Source organism: Bufo bufo, chromosome 9, assembly GCF_905171765.1.
Source record: "Bufo bufo chromosome 9, aBufBuf1.1, whole genome shotgun sequence".
NCBI lineage: Eukaryota > Metazoa > Chordata > Amphibia > Anura > Bufonidae > Bufo > Bufo bufo.
The window spans coordinates 50,044,606-50,068,473 of NC_053397.1; the positions used below are offsets into that span (position 1 = coordinate 50,044,606).

Sequence of the window (23,868 nt, forward strand, 5' to 3'; positions counted from 1 at the left end):
GGGAGTGACTGAGACCAGAAACAATGAGCGCTTCCATCAATACAGATGGAAGTGCTCATTGCTGGAATGCAGGGAGCTGGGTCCTGTCACTCATCTCCCCGCGCTCTGTCTCTCTCGCACTGAATGATGAAGCAGGGAGACTTCTCCCTGCTCAACCATTCAGCCTGCAAACACAGATCGCGCTGCCGGCCTGTGTGGGAGGAGCCTGCACCCGGGGAATCTGCCTGTGCTCCTTCCAGATAGTGCTGCAGAGCGATCTGTGTCTGCAGGGGGAGAGCTGGATCTCAGCTTCAGGAATGGGACAAGGTGAATAGTTACTGTTTTTTGTTGTTGTTTTAAGACAGAGGGAGCACAGAGGGCTGTACTACTGTGAAGGGGGCACAATTGGGATTATTACTATGAAGGGGGCACAAAGGGCATTACTTCTATGAAGCGGCACAATGGGCATTATTACTGTGAAGGAGGCACAATGAGCATTACTACTATGAAGGGAGCACAATTGGCTCTACTATTATGAAGAGGGTACAATGGGCATTATTACTATGAAGGGGGCACAATGAGGATTATTACTATGAAGGGGACACAGAAGGCATTACTACTATGATGGGGGCACAATGTGCATTACTACTATGACGGGGGCACGAAGGGCATTAATACTGTAAATGGGGCACAGAGAGCATTACTCTTGTGAAGGGGGTGGACATAACTGCTATTGGGTACAGTGTGGGCATTACTACTGTAAAGGGAGAACAATGAGCATTACTACTGTGAAGGGGCAGAGAGTGCAGTACTACTGTGAAGGGGCATAACTGTTTTATGGGGGCACGATGAGGGCATAACTACTCTGAAGGGGCACAGAGAGGGCATAACTACTGTGAAGGGAGCACAACGAGGGGATTAACACTGTGAAGGGGGCACAGTAAAGGGATAAGTACTTTAAAGGGGCACAATGTGGGCATAACTACTGTGAAAGTTGTACAGTGAGGGCATAAATACTGCAAGGGATTACAGTGTGGGCATAACTACAGTGAGGGGCACAATATGGGCATAACTACCATGAGGGGGCACATATCTGGATAAAACTACTGTGAAGGTTGTACAATCAGGGCAACACTACTGTGAGGGGGTACTTTTTTTTTAAGTATTGGGGAGGGGGGTGCCAGAGAAAGGACCCACCCCGGGTGCCAAACATCTTAGGCACGCAACTGAATTTATATATGAGATAGCCAAGATGATAGTCTATAAAATGACGCGAGTCTCACGTTCAAAGCTGTAGTGGATGGTGAGATATGGAGCCTGAAAATCAAAAGTTCTAAACATTGTTAGTCTGCAAGGTAACAAAGGTCTGTGACCTGTATGTCGTGCCTGTGCATCCAATCATCACATAATGCCACCTTGTGCCAGAAACCTAGATGAATGAAGAGCAGGAAGATTAGAATTCCGTTGCCTCATCACTTGCCCAATCCTTCTCTTCCCCAACAGATGATGTCAGGGACTCATTAGACTGTTGGCCAAACCCTCGATCTCAGTAGATTCGGCTTGCAATACACTGTGTAAGGAGGCCTTCAGTCAATCTATGGGAATCTCGACAATATTGTCTTTTCTTATCTGCAAGTAAGTGATTTTACATTTGCTGACTGTAAAGCCAGTCCTAGCGAGATGAGGGGCTCTAGCTTTGCATAACCCTAGTGATTTATTTCTGCATTTTAATAAAATGATTTGCAAAAAAAGTTTCCATCCTTGTAGCTTTGTTTCTGAATAGTTTACTACTCTCAACATATTCAGTCATCCATAATTCAGGATTTTTAAAGAAGAGATTTAAAAGCATTTTCTAATGTAAAATTGATTGGATTCTGAAACAGCATCTTCCTTTAGAGCGCCACCGTAACAGCTGCCAGCTATAATGTCACCGTGTCTTCGCTGTATTCTGAACATCACATAAACAGCCATATAATTAAAGGCCACTGCTGACTTCCATGCAGGAGGCGCAGACAATGGCTCTCTTAACTCTGAACCTAACAGACAAGACAACTGACAATAGATGCTTATTGCCATACAAAAAACTAATTACCATAAAGGTTTTACCAGTCTGCTGACACTTGTTACGTCTGCAGTTGCTGTTACCATCCTTCACTTAGAAGAGGCATGCTTATAATGGGATTAGCTCAGCAGAATCATAAAGAACAGAGAACAAATGTGACGGCAACTTTCTTTCATCTACTTTTATTGGCATATACGGTAAATCCTGGTTTATTGTTCACCTGCTCCATGTACAGCTATTCTACATGTCAGACCTCATCTGCTCCAGCTCTCCTGTGTACCAGGTCATTTCTTCCCCAAACTCCTGTATGTGCCAGACCATTCCTACTCCTGCTCCTCTGCATGCCTGACCACTAACCGAGGATGAAGCCTTGAGGGCTGGTGAGGGTCTGACACCCAACTGATCAGAGAGCCACTGGAAATGATACAGTGGACGAAAAGCTCCATCCACTGAGTAGTTGCTGGAACCAACATAATGTAGCTCAGCTACCATTCATGTGAATGGGAGCTGAGCTGCAGTACCATGGCATAGCCACTAAATAGCGGACAGATGCTTGTGCTTCTGCCGCCATCTAACATATAGTTTCTGGAGTCAGTGGCTAGCTGAAGCAGCTGAGCAGTGGGGGATGTTAGGTGTAGGACTCCCACTGATCTGATAATGATGTGTCCTGAGGATAGGTACCCCAAAAACCCTTTAAGCTGATGTGTGAACATATCCTAATGCTCTGTGTCTGACGACTTCTTCCCTACCCCTTCAATTTACTAGGCCACTCCTAGTTCAACTCATTTATGTGCTACAGCTCTTCTGTATACCAGACCACTTCTTTAACAACCAAGTGCCGACACTTCTGTGTTAGATCACTTCTTTTCTAAACACCATGTGCGACAGCAAACCTACTCAGTTTTTATATGCCAGACAACACCTACTTCAGCTCTTCTATGTGCTAGACTACACCTACTTCAGCTCTTCTATGTGCTAGACTACACCCACTTCAGCTCTTCTATGTGCCAGACAACACCTATCTCAGCTCTTCTATGTGCCAGACCACACCTACTTCAGCTCTTCTATGTGCCAGACCTCACCTACTTCAGCTCTTCTATGTGCCAGACTGCACCTACTTCAGCTCTTCTATGTGCCAGACCACACCTACTTCAGCTCTTCTATGTGCCAGACTACACCTACTTCAGCTCTTCTATGTGCCAGACCTCACCTACTTCAGCTCTTCTATGTGCCAGACTGCACCTACTTCAGCTCTTCTATGTGCCAGACTACACCTACTTCAGCTCTTCTATGTGCCAGACTGCACCTACTTCAGCTCTTCTATGTGCCAGACCTCACCTACTTCAGCTCTTCTATGTGCCAGACTGCACCTACTTCAGCTCTTCTATGTGCCAGACCTCACCTACTTCAGCTCTTCTATGTGCCAGACTACACCTACTTCAGCTCTTCTATGTGCCAGACCACACCCACTTCAGCTCTTCTATCTGCCAGATACACCTACTTCAGCTCTTCTATGTGCCAGACCACACCTACTTCAGCTCTTCTATGTGCCAGACCACACCTACTTCAGCTCTTCTATGTGCCAGACTACACCTACTTCCACTTTTCTATGTGCCAGACTGCACCTACTTCAGCTCCTCTATGTGCCAGACCTCACATACTTCAGCTCTTCTATGTGCCAGACTACACCTACTTCAGCTCTTCTATGTGCCAGACTAGACCTACTTCAGCTCTTCTATGTGCCAGACTAGACCTACTTCAGCTCTTCTATGTGCCAGACTACACCTAATACAGCTCCTCTATGTGCCAGACCACACCCACTTCAGCTCTTCTATGTGCCAGATACACCTACTTCAGCTCTTCTAGGTGCCAGGCCACACCTACTTCAGCTCTTCTATGTGCCAGACTACACCTACTTCCACTTTTCTATGTGGTGCCAGACTGCACCTACTTCAGCTCTTCTATGTGCCAGACCACACCCACTTCAGCTCTTCTATGTGCCAGATACACCTACTTCAGCTCTTCTAGGTGCCAGACCACACCTACTTCAGCTCTTTTATGTGCCAGACTACACCTACTTCCACTTTTCTATGTGCCAGACTGCACCTACTTCAGCTCTTCTATGTGCCAGACCACACCCACTTCAGCTCTTCTATGTGCCAAACTACACCTACTTCAGCTTTTATATGCCAGACCACACCTACTTCAGTTTTTCTATGTGCCAGGCTACACCTACTTCAGCTCTTCTATGTGCCAGACCACATCTATTTCAGCGCTATATACCAGACCACACCAACTTAAGCTTCCCTGTGCCACTCCTGTGCTAGACTACACCTACTTCAGATCTTCTATGTGCATGTGATAAAACATAATTTTTCTCAGCAATGTGGGCACATATGAACATGGGACAGAGCTCATGGAACAGGTCAACCAGTTTCATAGGTACAAATCTGCTGACTGATGCCCTTTAAAGAGATATTAACATTTCATAAAGTGACGGCATATCTGAGACACCTCCAACCCTGTGATAGCTGGTTTAGCGTCATGGCGCCTTCATAGTGTTTCTCTGCACTGTGAACCTGCAATGGGCACAGACAGGATCCTAACATTACGAGATGGGAATACCTCTATAACTGTCATTCTATATCAGAGCCCTTTGATTTATTTTAATTTAAAGATACATTATCTGAAGTTGAAGTCACTGGGGGAGATACACTAAGACGGGCATTGCAAATGCCAGTCTTAGTATAAAGCCCATCTGCGCCGAATTTGGTAAATTTATTAAAAGGGTTCTCCAGGAATTAAGAAATAAAATGACTGAAAATGCTTAAATATTATTGTATTGTAAAATATTCACAAATACCTTTCATTGGTTATAATGGCTTGTTTTATCTGGGGAGGAATCATTAGGAGAAATAAAATGGCCGCCGTCCTATTCGTTCACACAAAACCTGTCCTAATCACACAACTGTTACTTCAGAACAGGGGCGTTGCTAGGGTCTCAAAAGATCTGGGGCCCAAGCCCCAATGCATATGGCCCAAATCTCTAAGTCGACCAATCGCCCCCCCCCCCCCAAACCCCGCAGACACTAGCACTAAAAGACTTCAACTTCTCTCAGCCACCTCGTCTCTGCAGAGTGTGACACATGGACATTTTAGCTTCCTTACTTTTCTGTACCCCCGAATACTATCCTGAAGAAAATTGAGTGCCATACAGATAATCTTCCCCATAGTAATAGTGTTCCTCATAGTCCCACCAATAGTAATTCCCTTCTAGAATGCCCTCATTAGTAATATTGCCCCCTACAGTGCCCCCAACAGTTATAGTGCTCCCCAAGAGTTCCCCCATTCATAGAAGAGCCCTGCAGTATTAATAATGCCATTACAGAGCCTTCAGTAGAAATAAGGCCCCCTATTGTTCCCGCAGTGGTAATAAAGCTCTCTACAGACCCCTCAGTAGTATTAAGGCACCCCATAGTGCTCTTAGTAGAAATAATGCGGATCCCTCCTATAGAGCCCCCAGTAGTAATAAGAACGCCTAATGTCCCCTGGATTTAAAATGCCCCCCACAGTGGCCCCAGTATTTATGCTCACCCTGAAGTACCCCAGTTTTTATACCCCACTACTGTTATAATTCTCACCCTGAAGCGTCCCAGTATTTATAATGCCCCCTGCAGTTATATTCCTCCGTTTAGTGTCCTCAGAAAATATAATTCCTCAGCCTCTCCACCATACAGTCCCATGTAAATAACATAGAGTCCCATGTAAATACATCACACCATCTCTCCAGAGGATGAGGCTGAAGTTGGTTTCTTATTCATCGATTTCTTATTTACATCATTTGCATTTTTTGTTTTTTGTAGGAAATTTAAGGAGATCTTATCACCAGTAATGGAAAAAGTTGCAGTAAGCATCCTAAACGTAAATAATTTGAAAGTAGCGTTAAAATATAAATGTGGGCACAAAAAAGTGTGATTTAAAGAATTAAAGTAATTCGGGCCAGTAATCTCACACTGCCAACATACAGAGGGTGATGTCCCGCATCAGATACAGTTTGAGTTCTGCCTGGCCCAAACAGGTTCTGGGCATGAAAACTGGCATCAAAGTAGGCAAACGGACACTTTTCACTGATTTGAATAAGTAATTAGTGTTTTTAAAGGGTTAAATGAATTGAAACACAAATGTAGAGCATGGCCCTCTGTATGTTGGCAATGCTAGATCACTGGCCCAAATTTATTTAAGAGCTCATTCACATGACCGTCTTTTTCTTTCTCTATCCGTTCCGCATTTTTGCGGATCAGATGCAGACCCATTTATTTCTATGGGACCGCAAAATCCACAGATTCCGCATGTCCGCAGAAAAGATAAAACATGTCCTGTACTTGTCCGCAAAATGCGGTCCTTGGTCCTTCAAGTCTATGGTTCTGCGAAAATGCTGATTGCGGATCCTATGGAATCCGTATTTTGTGGATCTGTGTCCGCTAACTTTAATGCCCTGTCATGTCACCTTTGAATCTTTGGGGCTCATTCAGCCGTTCGCAAATATCTGGATCAGTTGTTCAGCAAAATCTTCCGCATGTCTGCAAAATAACTGTTTCCGTATGTCTCCCGTATTTTGCGGATGCGCAAAAAAACCCAGAAGGCATCCTTTTAATTTAAGATTCAAAGTTGACATGACAGGGCATTAAAGTTTGCGGACACAGATCCGCAAAATACGGATCGCATACGGAACACATTCCGTGCGCAATCCGCAATCCATAGACTTGAATGGGGCCACAGACAGCATTTCGTGGACAAGTATAGGACGTGTTCCATCTTTTATGCGGACATACGGAAGCGGATAGCACCCGGTGCGCTATCTGTGGATTTTTCAGTCCCATGGAAATAAATAGGTCTGCGTCTGATCTGTAAAAATGCGGAACGGACGTGGAAAGAAAAATATGATTGTGTGAATAAGCCCTTAAAATTATACCTTTCGGTTTTTTTGCGCATTCGCAGAACACAGAAGACATACATTCCGTTTTTTTGCGGATATGCAGAAATTTTGCTGAACAACTGATCCAGATATTTGCGGACTGCAAATAACATACGGCCGTCTGAATGAGCCTTAACCCTTTAAAAACTCCAGTTACTTATTCAAATCAGTGAAAAGTGTCTGTCTGCCCACTAAGATGCCATTCCTTGTGCCCAGAACCTGTTTGGGACAGGCTGAACTGAACTCTTTCTGATGCAGGACATCACCTTCTGTATGTTGGCAGTGCGAGATCACTGGACCGAATTCTTTTAAATTCCACTATTTTATGCCCGCCATTTGTATTTTAATGACGCTTTTAAAGGGGTTGTCCAGGTTCAGAGCTGACCCCGGACATATCCCCTTCTCCCCCCTCTCAGCCTCCGTGATATGAGCATCGGAGCATTTCATGCCCTCATTTGCCCTGCGCTGAATCGCACAAGAAAAGGGCTTTTTCATCATTAGATCCGGTGACGCACTGGGCTTTCCATGGGGAAAGCTAGGTGGAGGCTCCCGCCTACCAGTGAGCCCGTATTACTGTACAGCGGCGGCACAAAGCGCACCGCGTCTTAGCAACCAATGACTCAAGACGGCAGACGGGGCTTTCACCGTGGTCTGTGAAAATCCACGTATGTGTGAATAAGCCTACATGCACACGAACGTGGTTTGGTTCCGCATCATATGCGGCTCGGGTGCGGACCCATTCGCTTCAATGGGGCCGCAAAAGATGTGGACAGCACTCCGCGTGCTATCCGCATCCGTTGCTACGTTCCGTAGCCCGGCAAAGAAAAAATAGAACATGTCCTATTCTTTTCCGTTTTGCGGACAAGGATAGGCATTGTTAGGCCTCTTGCACACGACCGTATGGCTTTTTCAGTATTTTGCGGTCCGCAAAAAATATGGATGACTTTCGTCTGCATTACGTTGTTTGCGGAACGGAAGAGCTGGCCCTTGATAGAGCAGTACTATCCTTGTCCGTTATGAGGACGATAACAGGACATGTTCTATCTTTGAACGGAACAGAAATATGGAAACGGAAAGCATAAGTGCGTCCGCTAAAAAAAAAGGATGCAGCATCTGTTTTTTTTGTGGGATCCGTTTTTTTCCACAGATCCCTTGTAATAAATGCCTATCCTTGTCCGCAAATGTGAAAAAAAGTAGGACATGCACTGTTTTTTTTTGCTGAAGGGAAACACGGACGACGGACGCGGAACACATACGGATGAACTATCAGCATTTTTTAACTGACCCATTGAAATGAATGGGTCCCCATCCTATCCGCCAAAAAAACGGAACGGAGGCCGAGAAAAACAACTGTTGTGTGCATGAGGCCTATGGAGTATCTTCCATTTTTTTTTGCGGATCCATTGAAATGAATGGTTACGTATATATGGTCCGTATAAAAAACATTTGTGTGCAAGACGCCTCAAAATGGATCTGCAAAAAAAAAAAAAAAAAGGATGCCATATGGACGTTAGGCTCCATTCACACGTCCGTGGTGTGTTGCGGACCCGCAAATTGTAGATCCGCAACACACCCGCCCAGCACCCCTATAGAAATGCCTATTCTTGTCCACAAGATCGGGGCCCGCTCCGCAAATGCGGATGCTGACAGCACACTGTGCCCTGTCCCATCCATTTCGTCCCCATAGAAAATGAATGGGTCCGCACCTGTTCCGGATGCGGACCCATTTGCGGACGTGTGAATGGAGCCTATGTTCTTGTGCATGTAGGAAGTGACTATCCCTCGAGCGCCACTGGTTGCTTAGCAGCGAGAAGCCTCTCCCGCGGCTCTTCCGGTCATGCGCAGTCACTCATCAGGGAAAGCCCAATGGAGGAGCGGTGCGGGGCGGGGAGAGGCCGGCGGCGCCGCCTGCTGTCACTCTGGAGGGCGGCCAGCAGCAGAGATGGAGCCGGGGTCCAGTGCTCCGTGTCTGTCCGCGTCTCCCGGCTGCATCCCCCCGGGGCACAGCGCTCTGCTCACCGCCCTGCCGCTCTCCCCGGACGCGCTGCGGTTTGATGAGGAGGAGGACGACCTGGAGGTGTTCAGTAAGGTAGGGGCGCCCGGGGCCGGGAGTTTCTGGCTCCGCAGAAAGTTTTCTGAGTCCTGGAGCAGGCGCTTCACCAGTGTCCACATAGCTGAGCCGGGGTGGTGTGGACACACAGGTCCGGCCCCTGAGCCAGGGGCCACCAGGGGCCCTCCATCACATCTGTGGGCTCTGCACAGTCACTGTCTGGTCCTCAGCTGGATGGACACATTACTGGAACTGTTCCCAGACTGGGGGATGTCACCACCGGTGCCCAGTGTGAGCCAGCTGTCGTGACACTACAACTCCCAGCGTGCACCCTTACTCGGCTATAAGTGCTGGGATTTGTAGTGTCACCAGCGCTGGAGGCTCTAAGGATGGATGCACAATGCGGATTTTGTGTGTTTGTTTTTTTTAACGCTTTGTTCAGTTTTTCTTCCTTTTTGAACTCGGGCTTGGCAGTAGAAAGTCCGCACGTGTTTCTGGTGGCTCAGTAGTTGGCGCTGGGGTCCCAGGCTGGAATCCAACCAAGGACAACCTCTGCACGGAGTTTGGATGATTTCCCCGTGTCTGCGTCGGTTTCCTCCCACCCTCCAAAAACATACCGATGGCGGGATATGTCAGCGCTGGATTTGATGCAGTTTTGCGCCGATCTCACCCCCCGCATTGAAAAGGGTGAAATCTGCCCAAAGAATTGTCGTTCCGGGGAAGTCAATATCCGCACGGAACAAAGAAAGTGTCCAAGTGGCTGCCCACGGGGTAGAAAGTCCGCGCCCGATCTGCGCATAAATTCAGGCCACATCGTTTTTGGGTTCGTATTTGTTGTAGTTTTTATGCACATTTTCCCTTCCGTTGAAAAGGTTGAAATCAGCGCAAGAAAAACGCAACGATCGACGCTGCAGATTTCATAATCCGCGCGGCCGGTCCATTTCCAAACCTCAGAAAAAAAAGCAAAGTTCACCCGAGGTTTGTGAAATCTCATCCACAAGCCGGTAGTGTTAGGCCTCTTGCACGCAAAGTTTTTTTTTTTTCGCGTTAACATTCCGTTTTTTTGCATTTTTTATACGGACCCATTCATTTCCATTGATCCGCCCCCAAAAAAACGGAAGATACTCCGTATGCCTTCTGTTTCCGTATTTCCATTTTTCCGTTCCGTTTAAAGATGGAACATGTCCTATTATTTTCCTCATAACGGACAAGGATAGGACTGTTCTATCAGGGGCCAGCTGTTCCGTTCTGCAAAAAACGGAATGCACACGGACGTCATCCGTATTTTTGCGGACCCCAAAATACTGAAAAAGCCATACGGTCGTGTGCAAGAGGCCTTACGCTGCGGTTTTTCTGCGTGAAAATCCACGCTGAAAAACCAAACATAATCCGCGTCGTGTGCAGGCACCTAAATGAGATTCGCGAAATCTCACACACTTTGTCGGTATTGTATTACGCTGCTTTTTTTCCGCATGAGAATCTGTTCAGAAAATAAATCGTGCGTAATCTACAATGTGTGCAGGTAAGGCTACTTTCACACTAGCGTTAATATTTTCCGGTGTTGGGATCCGCCATAAGGGCTCAATACCGGAAAAAAATGCTACCGTTTTGTCCCCATTCATTGTCAATGGGGACAAAACGTAACTGAAGAGAACGGAGTGCTCCAAAATGCGTGCTGCGGTGTGCCTTCCGTCCTGGGATGCGGAGCAAGACGGATCCGGCATGACCCACAATGCAAGTCAATGGGGACAAATCGGTTTTCTCTGACACAATAGAAAACGGATCCGTCCCCCATTGACTTTCAGTGGAGTTAATCCGTCTTGGCGATGTTAAAGATAATACAACCGGATCCGTTCATAACGGATACAGACGGTTGTATTATCAGTAACGGAAGTGGTTTTGCTGAACCCTGCCGGATCCAGTAAAAACGCTGGTGTCAAAGTAGCCTTAGGGTACATGCACACAGTCGTGTAGTTTATGCAGATTGAGGCTACATTCACACGACCGTATGGCCCCTTTCACACGGGCGAGTATTCACCTCACGCATCGCATCCGCGCGGAACGCATTGCATCTGCACTGAATCTGGACCCATTCATTTCTATGGGGCTGTTCACATGAGCGGTGATTTTCACGCATCACTTGTGCGTTGCGTGAAAATCGCAGCATGCTCTATATTCAGCGTTTTTCACGCAACGCAGGCCCCATAGAAGTGAATGGGGCAGCGTGAAAATCGCAAGCATCCGCAAGCAAGTGTGGATGCGGTGCGATTTTCACGCACGGAGGAGGAGACGACGGAGACAATCGGGATGGAGACCCGATCATTATTATTTTCTCTTATAACATGGTTATAAGGGAAAATAATAGCATTCTGAATACAGAATGGATAGTAAAATAGCGCTGGAGGGGTTAAAAAATAAAAATTTAACTCACCTTAGTCCACTTGATCGCGCTGCCGGCTTCTCGTCTGTCTCCTTCTTTGCTGAACAGGACCTGTTGTGAGCATTCATTGCAGGAACAGGACCTGTGGTGACATCACTCCGGTCATCACATGGTCCATCACCATGGTAAAAGATCATGTGATGGATCATGTGATGACCGGAGTGACGTCACCACAGTCCTGTTCCTGCAATGAATGCTCACCACAGGTCCTGTTCAGCAAAGGAGACAGACGAGAAGCCGGCAGCGCGATCAAGTGGACTAAGGTGAGTTAAATTATTATTATTATTATTTTTTTAACCCCTCCAGCGCTATTTTACTATGCATTCTGTATTCAGAATGCTATTATTTTCCCTTATAACCATGTTATAAGGGAAAATAATACAATCCACAGAACACCGATCCAAAGCCCGAACTTCTGTGAAGAAGTTCGGGTTTGGGTACCAAACATGCGCGATTTTTCTCACGCGAGTGCAAAACGCATTACAATGTTTTGCCCCCGCACCTTTTCCCGCAACGCCCGTCTGAAAGAGGCCTACGTGTATTGCGGATCCGCAAAACACGGATGCCCGCCGTGTGAATGTAGCCGGCCCGATGATAGAAATGCCTAATCTTGTCTACGATTGCGGACAAGAATAGGACATGCTCTATCTTTTTTGCGGGGCCGTGGAACGGATCTATGGATGCGGACAGCACATTGTGTGCTGTCCGCATCTTTTGCGGCCCCATTGAAATGAATGGGTCCGCACCCGTTCCGCAAAATTGTGGATTGGATGCAGAGCCAAAAATACGGTCGTGTGAATGTACCCATATGTGGTTTTTTTGTGCGTTTCCGCTCCAAATCCACGTGCTACTTGCGGATTGTGCTGCAGGTTTTGATGCGTTTCTTTTGCCTAAAACGGACAAGAATAGGACATGTTCTATTTTTTTTTGCGGGGCTAAGGAACGGACATACTGATGCGGACAGCACACGGTGTGCTGTCCGCATTTTTTTGCGGACCCATTGAAATGAATGGGTCCGCCTCCTATCTGCAAAAAAAACGGAACGGAAACAAACAATATTCGTGTGCATGTAGCCTATATATGAGGTTTTGAAAATCGAATCTACGTAGCTGGTACCGCACAACGCTGCAACTTTTCCACATAGAAATATGCGCCATGGGGGAGATTTATCAAACTGGTGTAAAGTACGGGATGCCGTTTTCAGACATCTCCTAATAAGGCCGGGTTCACATCACCGTTTAGTCTTCCGTTCTTCCGATCGGTCAGAAGAACCGAAAAAAAAAAGTAAAAAATGGATCCAGTATTTTAAGCCTCCGTTATGCTGATTTATGCGCATTTTACATTCGTTTTAGCCGCTTTTGTCTGAGATCCGTTATTTTAGATTGGAAATACTTAGTCTGGGACTCTTTATTTTATTTTTTTTTTCGTCTAAAATATTGGATCCCAGACGGAAATGGCTAAAACATATGCAAAACTTGCATAACTGAGAATAACGTAAGTTTACAATACAGGATCCGTTTTTTTTTTTTTTTTTCTGTTCTTCTGACAGATGAGAACAGAAAACTAAATGGTGACGTGAACCCGACCTTACATGTGAGAGGGTCACATTGGAAACAGCTGATCACAACAGACAGAGCTGCAGTAGAAAGCATGGTGGACAGCCTGAGCAGTATTCAGTGAATCTGATGAGGCAGGAGGTTGATTTTGGACTACTTTTTGACTCCATCAGAGAAAGCATCTAAGCTGTAGCCACTTTGATTAAAGGGGTTGTCCAGTTTCCCCGTATTGGTGACCTGTGCTCCCCCGCCATTCAACTGTTTGAAGAGACTGCGGTGCTCGTGGGAGCTTCCGTTCCGAATGTAGAGCATGGGTACGCAATCCGAGGCAGAGTCTTTGGTTTCTGTCATGGTTTCAAATGCCACCTGTGGCTTCAGACACATTCAGTGGGGGTAATCCACCACTATGGTTTCTGGCGGTGGCAGGACGGACCGCCCGCCGAGGGGCCTCCCGTTAACATCTCGGCTAGCCCTTTCAATCTTGCGCCTGTCATTGCTTTAACTAGCGGCACAAGCGCAGAGGTGCATGCGCCGCCCGTGGCTGGGCACACCTGGAAGCGGGGCGGCTCATGCACAGTCGCCACTGCTCGGAGCACCGGGGCAGACACCGGATTGACAGGACCAGGTGAGATATCTGGCCCTATCATCCAAGAGGGAGTCTCGTGAGCAGCAAGGCCAGTCCCTCGCTGATTTTTCACTAATTCCATCAAATCGAATCCGCTTTGCTGCTACTGTTCTACTTCGACAAGTCGACCGCGGATCAGTCAGGTGTGGACGTAGCTAAATGGTTCCTTCCTTGTGACCTAATGATTGTGCTCCATAAACGTCCTCGTGATCCCTGATCTGCACCAGACTGATTTCGCCCTGGCCTCCTCTCGCTGCGGTCAGGCTGTGATCTGGGTTGGGTAATAGCTATTAGAAGATAATCCCTATCCAAAGTTCTAGTTCCTGGTCCGTGTCTTGTAGCTGTAAAGAACGCTGCACTTTTTATTGAATTTCTGTATTGAGTTTAACTGTTGCAAGACTGAAGGTCGATCAGGAGATGGACGCTGGGGAGACGAGCGTCGTGTGACCAAAGATCGCAGGGCACCTCTTCCATCGTAATGGAAGTGAATGGGATCCCTGCACAACACGTAACATACCACAACTATAGAATTGCAAAAAGATGCTGGTTTTTTTATTATTATGGGGGGTCCCATCAACTTGTCTGAACATAGTCTTACGTGGCATCCATTCAAGTGCTGAGTAGTCAGTCCTCCATAGAGCAGTGCTCCAGACTAAAAAAAAAATACCTAGTAGCCATTGGCTCCTGAACTGAAAAATTTAGGAGCCAAATTTAAATTTTTAGTCGCCAAATCGAAACCGAATCAATATTTTGGTATCGTGACAACGCTACGCAGATCAGATCGGCGTAGGGTTGTTTGATACCAAAATTTTGATTCGCTTTCGTCACCATAAAGTATTGCGATACTCAATACCACGCGGAAAAAAACAAAAAACGCCTAAAAAAGCCGCATTTAGAATTTTATGAAAAGTCCGGCCCATAATAGAACAGTCCTATCCTATTTTTTGGGGTGACAAGGTGACTAAAAAATGGCGATTCGCATGGTTTTTATTTATTTATTTCTGTTACGGCGCTCACCGAATAGGAGATATTTTTTTATAATTTAATAGTTTGGACTTTTCGGACGCAGCGCTATGTAATATGTTTATTTATTTATTGTTTATATATTTTATATGTAAAATTGGGAAAGGGGGGATTTAAACTTAATATTTTAGGGTACATTCACACTAGCGTTTTTCTTTTCCGGCATAGAGTTCCGTCACAGGGGCTCTATACCGGAAAATAACTGATCAGGCATATCCCCATGCATTCTGAATGGAGAGGAATCCGTTCAGTTTGCATCAGGATGTCTTCAGTTCAGTCATTTTGACTGATCAGGCAAAAGATAAAACCACAGCATGCTACGGTTTTATCTCCGGCCAAAAAAACTGAAGACTTGCCGGAATGCCGGATCCGGCATTTTTCCCCATAGGAATGTATTAGTGCCGGATCCGGCATTCAAAATACCTGAATGTTGGATCCGTATGCGCAGACCGGTAAAAATGTGTAAAAAGATACAAGACTGATCCGTCTGACTGTGGTACACTGAAGTTCAGGTTTGGGTTCAAGGTTGTGTAGATGTAATTATTTTCCCTTATAACATGGTTGTAAGGGAGAATAATAGCATTCTTAAAACAGAATGCTAAGTAAAATAGGGCTGGAGGGGTTAAAAAATATATAATTTAACTTGCCTTAATCCACTTGTTCGCGCAGCCCGGCTTCTCTTCTGTCTTCATCTGTGAGGAAAAGGACCTTTTGATGACGTCACTACGCTCATCACATGGTCCGTCACATGATCCATCACTATGGTAATGGACCATGTGATGAGCTCAGTGACATCACCACAGGTCCTTTGACAGTTCCCGAAGAAAGAACAGGAGACCGGCAGCTACACGATCAATTGGAGGAGGTGAGTTAATTTTTATTTATTTTTTAACCCTCATTGGCACTGCGCCACCAATGTTTATTATACTGGGGTGTTGGGGGCTCGCACCTGAGGGGTTAACTGCAGCGGATCGCAGCTCCCAGTCATAGAGGTCGGGTGCTGGCTATTTGATTCCAGCACCCGCCTCCTGTATTTGTATTAACAGGTCAGTTATCTTCATTGGTGGCGCAGTGGCCACAGCCCCTCCCCTCCTCCTCCCGTCTCTCTTCTTATTGGCGGCTGCAGCAGCAGCACAGGGGGAGGGAGAGACTCCTCCACTGCGCTGCTGAGAAGAACATCGGCGGCGGGACAGAGAACTATCATCTCCTGTGCACGGCGCTGTATTCAACGGCAGAGCTGTGGCGGCGGGTCTAGTCGCAAATGGCGACAAGACTAAAAAGTCTTGTCGCCATTTGTAAATTCTAAGTCGCATTGGCGACCATTTTGGTTGCCACCTGGAGCCCTGTAGAGGGAGTCGATCTTCTGCAGCTTCTCCTTCCTCTGATCTGGGCTGGGTTTACAAGTTTAGGTATTTTGATGCTGTTTTTGAAGCCAAACCTAGGAGAGGATTCACAAAGAGAATGCTTAGGCCTCCTGAATGCAACCACGTCCATTTTTCAGTCTTCAGCTTGTGGAGGCCAGCGTGCATCGCGCACATTTTTACGGTCTACATTGTCAAAATGCCTATTCTTTATTGTTTGCAAAACGGTCCCGGGACCTCCACAGACCCTGCCAGAAGACTGGCACACATTAATCCCGAAATCTACTCTCGTTCCTGGCTGGAGTAGATTGCAGTTCTTCAGACAGAAGCAAGGGCCCGCTCCGCTCAGCTAATCCTGGCATAGCACATGGTTGCAGGTACCCATGTGTTATGCCAGGAGTTAGTAAATCTAGGCAGGAGCAGTCATGTGCGCTCAGCGGTGTACAGAAAAGTACATTTTAAGTGCACAGGGAAAAGTGTGATTTTGGGGGGGGGGGGGGGGGAGAGTCTATCAAAAATACAAAATGCATTTATAAAGTATGGTACAAAAAGTGTTAATTTGCCATTAGAGACATTTTAACAAAAATGTATTAAAAAATGTAGTTATTCTTTAAGGCCACTTTAGTCTTTCTTTTCTGGCTGTCATCCTTTTTATTTCTTTTAGGATCCGTTCCTGACTTTAGCTTTACAGAGATTTTCCGAGACTTTTTAACTGGTGGCCTATCCTCTGGATAGGTCCTCAGTATCTGATTGGTGGGGTCCGACGCCCAGGATCCCATGCTGATCAGCAATTTGAGAAGGCACCAACGTTCCTGTAAGTGCCCAGCCTTTTCCACAACCATCGGTCACGTCGCCTAGGCGCAGCTCAGTCCCGCTCGGTTGAATGGGGCTGAGCTGCAATACCAAGCACAGCCACTAGACAATGAACGGCGCTATGCCTGGTAAGCCGCGAGAAGGCCACTGCACTTACAGGAGTGCTACAGTCTTCTCAAAGTAAAAAATCAAAAATATATCTATATATTTTTGTACTGTGTTAGCCAGTAAAGATTGAGATTCCTCAGTGGTTGATACCTTTTAACTGAAAAGATGATGACAAAACTGCAAGTTTTGAGGCAACTTGGGCCTCTTCGTCGGGCTTCTCTCCTGAAGATGAGGCCCAAGTAGCCTCTAAAGCTTGCAATTTTGTCATCCTCTTTTCAGTTAAAAGGTATCAACCACTGAGGAATCTCAATCTTCTCAAACAGCTGATGGGCGAGGGTCCCCAGCGTCAGACCCCCACCAATCAGATACTGATGACCTCTACAGAGGATAGGTCATCCGTTAAAAGGTCTTGGGGAAACTCCTTTTAAAGAAACTGCTTCAGAAAACCTGAATGTGGAAACCCAGAGAGCTATCCTTATTGGGGAGCCCCTCTGCCATGTGTCTATACCCTTATAATGCATCCCCAACGAGACCACCCCTCTAAGTCCTGGGAAACCAGGTTTTACGTTGGCGTTATTCCTGTGTCGTCTTGTAGGATGTTACCTTTGCTTTGAAGTTAAACTCATTCTTCCATGTATACGGTAACATCTGAACCCGGCCGGAGAACTCCTTTAATGTTCCTCTCTTTGCCTCTATTTGGAGGCTGAGAACTGAACAGATGAAAGGAAGCCTAATAATACGTCTCCATATAATGTTTCCAGGGCTGGGCGCGGAGCACTTTCTATAGAACGTTCTGCCCTGATATGTGATCTCGTCCTCTCTTCTGTGTCTGCGGCGGACTCCACTCCCCAGGAATTCTGCTCCCTCCGTGGTTTTACTGGTGTCCAGATGCTGCTGCAGGATCCGTACAGCTGGCAGTCCGGGGGCCGGGCCCTGATCTTACAATCTTATCCGTCCCTTCTTCTGTACTTTGCACTGGAGGCTCAGATCTTCACCGTTCCAAAGTTTGCCTGTGCTGCTGATGGGACAGGAAAAGGGGGGCGTTCTCTGCCTTAGGCCTCATGCACACGACAGTATTTTTTTGCGGTCTGCAAAAAGCTGTTTCGTGATCCGTTTTTGTTTCCGTGTGTCTTCCTTGATTTTTGGAGACATGAAAAGTGAAAAAAAAAATCTAAGTCAAGTTTGCCTTGTAAATGATAGGAAAAAAACCGACGCGGATGACACTCTTGTGTGCCTCCGTGTTTTTTCACGGACCCATTGATTTGAATGGGTCCGCGCACCATTGGCCGTACAAAAAATAGGACGGGTCCTATTTTTTTGACGGACTGGAAACACGGATCACGGACGCGGATGACAAACGGTGCATTATCTGAGTTTTCAACGGACCCATTGAAAGTCAATGGGTCCGCAGAAAATCATGGAAAACGGAACAACGGACACGGAACACAACGGTCGTGTGCATGAGGCCTTAGACGGTGGCTGCAGGGCTTGTGAGAATTTTGCTTCTGAAACTTGTAGCCCACAGATGATTTTCTAATTAAAGGGGTCTTGCTATTAACCCACTATAATCCTTGGAGCACCTGAACTGAAAAGGATCCTAATGAAACGATTTTTTTTTATGTAGTATACATACTTTTTTGTATTTTTCGTCTCCCCTTGCAAACCACAGAACGTTGGCAGGCTGTGCATTTCATTGAGATGATGCCACCCTTTTTTTTCTGCAGATGTCTGCATTTCCGCACTAAATCCGGTGCCATAGGTATCACACTTGCATTGAATAGTGTGACATCTGCCCCAAAAAATTATCAGACAACATGCAGTGGATTTCTAAATCCGCACAGCAGGTCAATTTGCTAAGTGTACGTAAGATTTGTCTAATCTCATTCACTTTGCTGGTACTGTTTTACGCTGCGTTTTTTTTTTTTTTCTGCACAAAATCTGTGCGGAATCCACAACGTGTGCAGGTAGCCTTAGGGCTCTTTCACATGAGCGGATGCCGTGCGGGTAATCTGCTGTGTAAAAGAGAGCCAAGCCCCGCTCCGGACAGCAGAGACACGGAGCAGTAACATGACTGATAATGCTCCGTGCCTCTCTGTGACCTTTTTACTACAAAATAACGGTGACAACTTTATCTCACTGTGATTTTGTAGTAAAAAGATCACAAAGGGGCACAGAGCATTATCAATCATGTTAATGCTCCGTGTCTCTGCTGTCCGGAACGGGGCTTGGCTCTCTTGCACGGGATCCGCTCCTGTGAAAGAGCCCTTAGGGAGTAAGGCCTTAATCGCGCGTCCGTGATGAAATCCTTGATAAGATGGTCAGCGTTTCATCCATGAAGATTTCCGTGAAGAATACGCGTTTGGTCCATGTGTCCGTATTTTGCTGTCTGTGTGTCATTCCGTGTTCCACAGACATTGCACAGCTAAAAGTTAATTTTCAGAGAATCTGCTATAAATTGGATGGCGTTCGTGTTGGGTCTCTGTTTTTCACGGACTATAATGGGTGTAATGGATCTGTGAACATGGATGAAATAGAGCCATGATAAAACCAAGGACCGTGCTAATACACGAATATGTGAATGGGTGCATGTGCTGTCTGTGGAGAACCGCACACATCCGTGAATAAGGCCTTACTATGAAATACATGCAATACCATGTGTTGTGTGCTACAGCCTCTTCCTCAGCCTGTGACATCATGTCAACTGCTGAGGCCACTGATTCGCTGCAGTGGCCACGTGTCGTGTACTGGTACATGACCACCGTGAACAAAAACTGGAGTTGAGGACCGGGACTGCAGCGCTGGAAACGGCGTGTCATTAAAGCGGTTATCTGGGTCTAAAAAAAAATTTCCCCTCCCCTTCCCCTGCCAGGCCCTTCAGCTTATCAATGTACTTTCACAACTTTTTTTTATCTCTCTCCAGAGAATGGGAGAATGATGACGTGACGGCGCCCTCTGTGGGGACTGTATTTCCTCTGACATCACGACCAGGCCTCCCTGGTCTTGGCACCCACCTCGTTCCGTCTGAGCTTGACGAGGCGGCCAGTCAAGGATTGCAAAGCTCCACGGGGTGCACCAACACACTAAAAAGTCTCAGTGCACATTGTGTGGGGAACCTGAAGGGACCGGTCCAGCCTAAAGCGCGTCACCACATGAAAAAGAAACATAGTTCAATAACGATTCTTTTTAAAATAAGAACACCTCGTTTGGAACTTATCTAGCCGCAGCTCATCCCATATAATCCCTTATCTCAGCTCTTAAAGGGGTTGGCTGGGTTCAGAGCTGAACCCGGACATACCCTTATTTTCACCCAGACAGCCCCCCTGAGGCTACCATCGGAGCATCTGATGGTCCGATGCACTCCCTTGCCCTGTGCTAGATCGCGCAGGGTAAGGTCTCTTGTTTTCAATAACACACTGCCGGGCGGAAACCGGCTCTGATGGGCGTTTTACTGGCTAGTGCAGCGCTAAATCCCGCCCATCAGTGCTGATGACGTCACCGGGCTTCCTGGCAGCCCCATGGAGAGCCCCGGTACGTCACCGGATCTCCAAAAAAATGCCTTTGCCCTGCGTGATTTTGCGCAGGGCAAAGGAGAGCATTGGAGCATGAACTGCTCCGATGCTCAAGTCAGGGGGGCTGCCGGGGGGGAAAATGGAGGTATGTCCGGGTTCAGCTCTGAACCCGGACAACCCCTTTAAGCCTGCACATAGTGCCTGAGGGATCAAGCCTGGCTGTGTCAGCATCACTAACTACACGCAGGTTTGGGTGTTGCGCTCCTAGTGCAACCACACAAGGTGAGCTCCTCTAATCAAGTCCTTTTCTTTAGTGGTCCTACCTATGTGCGCTTCTCTCCTTTTCTGATTTCATGATGCTCTTTGTCAGAATCCCCAGCCCAATGGTCATGATGTCAGACCCACATCCAGCAGTGTTGGATTTTTTGTGTTTTACGTGTTCCAGTTGGAGCAGACGTGTGTGTCTGATTGCAACCCCATTCATTCCTATGGCAGCCCTCTACACTGTGACACGTGTTGCACCCAAAATAGCGGTGTAGCTGTATTCTTAGGCCGTGTTCCGCGGCCTAGAGCGGTCCGTGGTATGCCGGGCTGGATTCCGGTTCAGAGCAGGAGCTCACGTCGTCATTGGTTGCTATGACGCTGTGCGCTTCATGCCGCCGCTGCACTACAGTTATACACTCGTATAGTGTATTACTGTAGTGCAGCGGCGACATGAAGTGCACGGCGTCATAGCAACCTATGATGCCGTGCGCTCCTGCTCTGAACAGGAATCGAGCCCGGCATACCACGGACCGCTCTAGGTCGCTTAACACGGCCGTGTGCATTCGGCCTTAGTTAAACTCTAACCCAGGGCCCTCAGTCTTGCAAGGCAACAATGCTAACCACTGAGCCACTATACTGCCCACTGTAGTCAGAACTGAGCTCCTTAGGCTACTTTCACACTGGCGTTTTGGCTTTCCGTTTGTGAGATCTGTTCAGGGCTCTCACTAGCGGTCCAAAACGGATCAGTTTGCATTCGAATGCATTCTGAATGGAAAAGAATTCGCTCAGAATGCCTCAGTTTGCCTCCGTTTAGTCTCCATTCCGCTGCCTGCAGCGTTTTAGTGTCCGTCTGATGAAACTGAGCCAAACGGATCCATACAATGTAAGTAAATGGGGACGGATCCATTTTCACTAACACAATAGAAAACGGATCCGTCCTCCATTGACTTTCAATGGAGTTAATGACGGATCCGTCTTGGCTATGTTACAGATGATACAAACGGATCCGTTCTGAACGGATGCAGACGGTTGCATTATCTGAACGGATCCGTCCATGACGGATCCGCACAAAACGCGAGTGTGAAAGTAGCCTTAGTTGTGGAAGTCTTCACTCCTCTTTCCCCGGTCATTACAGGGACATCCCGCTCTTTAGCAGGCAGTCAGACTGGACACCCACCCCCGTCTTATCAAAGCTTTGACTCCCACTTAACCCCTATGTACTCACCTGCTAAAACCTCTGCACAAAACTGCGTACAACCACGGAATGCATGAAACGAAGGGAGCAAAGCTAAAGCTGCTGTCGCTTTACTGACATCACGCGCCCTACCATGCTGACATCACAGGCCCTACCTTGCTGACGTGACGGGCCCTACCTTGCTGACGTGACGGGCCCTACCTTGCTGACGTGACGGGCCCTACCTTGCTGACGTGACGGGCCCTACCTTGCTGACGTGACGGGCCCTACCTTGCTGACGTGACGGGCCCTACCTTGCTGACGTGACGGGCCCTACCTTGCTGACGTGACGGGCCCTACCTTGCTGACGTGACGGGCCCTACCTTGCTGACGTGACGGGCCCTACCTTGCTGACGTGACGGGCCCTACCTTGCTGACGTGACGGGCCCTACCTTGCTGACGTGACGGGCCCTACCTTGCTGACGTGACGGGCCCTACCTTGCTGACGTGACGGGCCCTACCTTGCTGACGTGACGGGCCCTACCTTGCTGACGTGACGGGCCCTACCTTGCTGACGTGACGGGCCCTACCTTGCTGACGTGACGGGCCCTACCTTGCTGACGTCACGGGCCCTACCTTGCTGACGTCACGGGCCCTACCTTGCTGACGTCACGGGCCCTACCTTGCTGACGTCACGGGCCCTACCTTGCTGACGTCACGGGCCCTACCTTGCTGACGTCACGGGCCCTACCTTGCTGACGTCACGGGCCCTACCTTGCTGACGTCACGGGCCCTACCTTGCTGACGTCACGGGCCCTACCTTGCTGACGTCACGGGCCCTACCTTGCTGACGTCACGGGCCCTACCTTGCTGACGTCACGGGCCCTACCTTGCTGACGTCACGGGCCCTACCTTGCTGGCGTCACGGGCCCTACCTTGCTGGCGTCACGGGCCCTACCTTGCTGGCGTCACGGGCCCTACCTTGCTGGCGTCACGGGCCCTACCTTGCTGACGTCACGGGCCCTACCTTGCTGACGTCACGGGCCCTACCTTGCTGACGTCACGGGCCCTACCTTGCTGACGTCACGGGCCCTACCTTGCTGTCGTCACGGGCCCTACCTTGCTGTCGTCACGGGCCCTACCTTGCTGTCGTCACGGGCCCTACCTTGCTGTCGTCACGGGCCCTACCTTGCTGACGTCACGGGCCCTACCTTGCTGACGTCACGGGCCCTACCTTGCTGACGTCACGGGCCCTACCTTGCTGACGTCACGGGCCCTACCTTGCTGACGTCACGGGCCCTACCTTGCTGACGTCACGGGCCCTACCTTGCTGACGTCACGGGCCCTACCTTGCTGACGTCACGGGCCCTACCTTGCTGACGTCACGGGCCCTACCTTGCTGACGTCACGGGCCCTACCTTGCTGACGTCACGGGCCCTACCTTGCTGTCGTCACGGGCCCTACCTTGCTGTCGTCACGGGCCCTACCTTGCTGTCGTCACGGGCCCTACCTTGCTGTCGTCACGGGCCCTACCTTGCTGTCGTCACGGGCCCTACCTTGCTGACGTCACGGGCCCTACCTTGCTGACGTCACGGGCCCTACCTTGCTGACGTCACGGGCCCTACCTTGCTGACGTCACGGGCCCTACCTTGCTGACGTCACGGGCCCTACCTTGCTGAAGTGCTATTTTGTTGGAAGAGCACAATACATTTTTATACGACTTAACGTCAAACATCGTTATTTTAACCGGAATGCCAGTGGATAGCCTTTCCCCTGTTACTACTAGCTGCACTCATCGCTTTCTAGATTTCTATAATCGCGCCTCCCAACACAATCGACCTCTCCCTAATCACTTAGCAAAGTGTGAGACTCAGTGCTACGTTTGTACTAAAAAAAAAGTCGAATGCTGTTTATTTTCAGAAAGAGTCG

At 48.0% G+C, this 23,868-nt stretch overlaps 1 protein-coding gene across 1 annotated transcript in view; it reads left to right on the plus strand.

Annotated features, from left to right (window-relative positions):
* Positions 1 to 8,886: 8,886 nt before the first annotated feature.
* SNX7 (sorting nexin 7) overlaps positions 8,887 to 23,868 on the plus strand; it is a 95,966-nt gene continuing 80,984 nt past the window's right edge. The window contains exon 1 of the mRNA XM_040406797.1: positions 8,887 to 9,105. Coding sequence (XP_040262731.1) covers positions 8,959 to 9,105 — 147 coding nt within the window. The 5' untranslated portion in view covers positions 8,887 to 8,958. The remainder of the gene's footprint in view (positions 9,106 to 23,868) is intronic.